Source organism: Hypanus sabinus, chromosome 8 (assembly GCF_030144855.1).
Source record: "Hypanus sabinus isolate sHypSab1 chromosome 8, sHypSab1.hap1, whole genome shotgun sequence".
NCBI lineage: Eukaryota > Metazoa > Chordata > Chondrichthyes > Myliobatiformes > Dasyatidae > Hypanus > Hypanus sabinus.
The window spans coordinates 118,549,692-118,553,529 of NC_082713.1; the positions used below are offsets into that span (position 1 = coordinate 118,549,692).

Below are 3,838 nucleotides of genomic sequence, written 5' to 3' on the forward strand. Positions count from 1 at the left end.
CACAGTCACTGAGGCGTGGGTGGTGAGAGGGACAACACCAACATCTCTGTGTTCCAGGATTTTGATGTCTCAAATGTGATAAAAAGGAGGTGAGGGAGGGAAAGTATCTCCAGCTGAACTCAGAAAGAATAAACTAGAGGACTCATCCACTGAGGTAACATAGGCTGAAATCAAAAATAGTAAAAGTAGAATAACTGTGCTGGGATTTATCTGTACTGTATGCCTTCTACAATCCTCTTGGAGATAGAGTATAAATATCGGTAGATAATGGAATATTGTAAAAATAACATGGCTGTGGTAATGGGTAAATTTAACTACCCTAAGATTGACTGGGGCTTCCTTTGTGTCCGAGGCTTTGATGGAACAATATTTGTTCAAGGAACAGTAAATAGCTAGACCAACAGGAGAAGCTTTATTAGGCCTTGTTTGGGATATTATCCTTACCAAGTGATTGGAGTTTCACTAGGATAGCATATTAGGAACAGCTCCTTAGGTGTTCAGATACTGGGAGTCATTTGAATACCAACTGGTCAGAGTTGAGAACTGACATGTTCCAGTTGGATGCAAACAGAGGTTGTTCCTTTCATAAAGAAGTAAAAGGCCACCTATGTAAGGTTCAAGATGCTGAAATTGCGTTAATCACATTAATGACTAGAGGGCTGTGACCAGTCATGTTCCATATTTACATACATTACAGATCTCTGATTTCTGTGACAGATATAAATGACTTGGATGAAAACATGATGGGTATGTTAATAAACTCACAGATGATTCAAAGATTAAGGGATTGTGGGGAGTGACAATGATTGCTGAAAGATACAGCTTAGTTGCCCAAATGCACAGAAAAAATATAGATAGATTTTCATTCAGCTAAGTGTTTGCAATATAGAAGATCAAATGTGAAGGGACATTACACAGTTCATGGCAGGTTCTTTAATAGAGATGATATACAGGGGATATTGGGGTGTAACTCAATAGCTCCCTTCACAGGTTGATAGGCTGGTAAAGAAGAGAAATGGCGTGCTTCTCAATTGAGCATTAAGTTCAGGAGGAGGGATGTTACAGCTTTATAAATATTCAGCTGAGCTGCACATTGAGCATTATGTTGAGTTCCAATCACCCCATCATAGGAAGAATGTAGAGGGTTTGGATAGGGTGCAGTAGAGGTTCACACAGATGTTCCCTGGAGTGAAACCATGTAATGTAAAGAGAGTTTGCATAAGCTTGGGTTGTGATCACTGGAGCGAAGGAGTTTGTAAGATTATTAGAGGCATGATCTCAAGAATCACAGATGCTGATGAGTCAGTTTTGGGTATAAGATAGAACACATAATTAGGTGATCCCACAATAAGTCATTCATAATCAATACAACTAAGGTCATGATTGGTGAATTCAGGAAAGTGAAAGACAGTGAATATGCACCAGTCTGCACTGGAGGATTTGCAAATGGGACAGTCAGCAGCTTTACATTTTAGGGCATTAATAAAACAGGGAAAAAGAGACATTTTATTATCCTGACATTATCACTGAATCTGTTATCTTATTCATTGGCCTCGTACATAATCCTTATGTTTATTTCGCTTGCTGCAGTGAACATTGTGGCTATGGCGATTCTATCCCGGAGGAAGTGCGGACTCTCCAAAGTTGTCACTCACTACCTGGTTGCCATAGTAGCGGCAGATCTTCTGGTCGTTTTTCTCGACCTGATTTTCAGGCAGATTCCGGTTGTTTATAGGAATTACTTCAGTTTCCTGTTTTCGCTGCGCATGTGTAACATCCAGGCGGCCATGATTTACGCAGCCACCGACTGTTCAGTTTGGTTTACCGTCGCTTTCACATTTGATCGATGTGTGGCCATTTGTTACCAGACAATGAGGACTAAATACTGCAATGAGAAAATGGCGGCAGTTGTGCTGGGGACAGTGACCGCTGTGAGCTGTTCAAAGAATATTTTCTGGTGTTTTATTCTCACTGATATGTATTTTCTTGTTGATAACCCCAGATTTTGCTTATCAAGAAATGGTGTTTCGCGTACTCCAATCTGGGGAATCATTGCTATCCTCCATTACCTGCTGACCCCTGTGGTCCCGTTTGTCCTGGTACTGATACTCAATGCAGTGACCATCAGACCCGTTTTGGTGGCCAACAGAGCACGCAAAAGACTCCGAGGTCCCAGCACTGGGAAAAATCCCAGAGACCCAGAAATGGAGAGCCGCAGAAAATCGCTCATCCTATTGCTGGCAATTTCGGGGAACTTCATTTCAATATGGACATTGTTTACAGTAAATTTTATATGGGTGAAACTGATTCAGCTGTTGCGGGGGACAGAATTTCCACCTTATTCAATGCAGGAGGTGGCTTACATGCTGCAGCTCCTTAGCTGCTGCACGAATACGGCTCTTTACGCTATGACCCAGACGCTCTTTACGGAGCAGCTGAAAGTTGTTGTGAAATATCCTCTCACTCTCATTATAAAACACACCCAGTTCCGACGAGGGCCAAACAATCCACTGCCTCGTTCTGACTAACATTTATATGGTTTTCCGGCACACCACTCTCCTTCAACACGCTCTCCGTTCTGCTGAAACTTGGCAAAGTCCGTGTCACACGCTGTTCCTATAGTTAATGACCCTCGTCAACCAGATTCAGAGTGGATAATGTGCTGGCTGCTTATCATCCTGTTTGTGAGTCAGTTATTTCTATTTAAACGCCATCTTTGCATAGCCAAATGATGGATAATTTTACTCGTCTGTCTAACATAATAAAAGCTACAAATTATTGCAGATATTGTAGATTACTAAATGACTTTAAAATGAATGAGCCTCAAACTTTCTCCAGTTAATTCAACAAATCGTTCTTTCAAAAGCAAAAGTGGTTGAAGGATGACGGAGGGAGATATATAAATTATAAAAGGCATATTTATGGTCCATAGTCCTTTTTCATAGTTGGGTCTGAATCAAGTAGCGCAAGGTGAGGGGAAGGAACTTAAAAGGGGTTGGAGGGGTTTCAGCTGACCACGAAGAAAGGAACAAAGAAATAGGAACATCGCTGAGAGGATAGTTGCAAGAACACGTGAATCGATTAAGCTTCAAAGGCTTACAGTCTAAATGCTGGTAAGTAGTAACAGGATACAGAAGTATTTGATGGTCATCATAGACATTGGGTGGGTGAGGAGGGATATTGAGTCACACAGCAGGATAAAAAACCGTATGATAGATGGTGCAGCTGACTCTGTTTAATGTTGTATGCTGGAAATAATGGCGGGTATATCCTATCAAACAATTAACAGACATTGTGCACACATTATACAGTGCTTTCTCTGGTTTGACAACTTTATCGTACTTTAACTTCCTTGCATTTTCAACAGGATTGTTGTACTTTGAAAAATGGAGTCCTATAATACCTTTACCGGTTGTGAAGAAAATAAGATTTTGTTTCTGCCCTTAATTTCATTATTAATAATAATACACTATTATAAACTGCTCAAGCCTCAATAAATTATATTTGTACAGGTAAATCATTTTTTCAACCTTTTCTATTTCGTGCCTCTTTTGATCAAACTGTTGCAGGAAGCCTACCATCTTTCCATTCAAACTGAAGATGCTAATCTTTCTGTTCCCTAAATCACATCAATTTATCTCCTTTGTTGCCACACCATTTTGGCAGTTTCATATTTGTCCAAATTAAAACAATTAGCATGATCTTGTACACTAATTGCCTTCTACTGTGTATTTAGAGGACCATATGATCAATACGGACCAAACGCCAGAGTGTCTTGATTGCTCAGTACATTTCTCCTGGTATATTGGGCAGTATGGTAGCATAACATTTAGCATAA

At 40.3% G+C, this 3,838-nt stretch overlaps 1 protein-coding gene across 1 annotated transcript; it reads left to right on the plus strand.

Annotated features, from left to right (window-relative positions):
• The first annotated feature begins 1,604 nt into the window (after positions 1-1,604).
• LOC132397659 (cysteinyl leukotriene receptor 1-like) lies at positions 1,605-2,528 on the plus strand. Its single transcript, XM_059976427.1, has one exon. The coding sequence runs from the start codon at positions 1,605-1,607 to the stop codon at positions 2,526-2,528; it is 924 nt and encodes a 307-aa protein (XP_059832410.1).
• The last annotated feature ends 1,310 nt before the right edge of the window (positions 2,529-3,838 follow it).

Bases quoted from the DNA above. Each gene is read 5' to 3' on its own strand.
- LOC132397659 (XM_059976427.1), top strand. From the start codon at position 1,605: ATGGCGATTCTATCCCGGAGGAAGTGCGGACTCTCCAAAGTTGTCACT.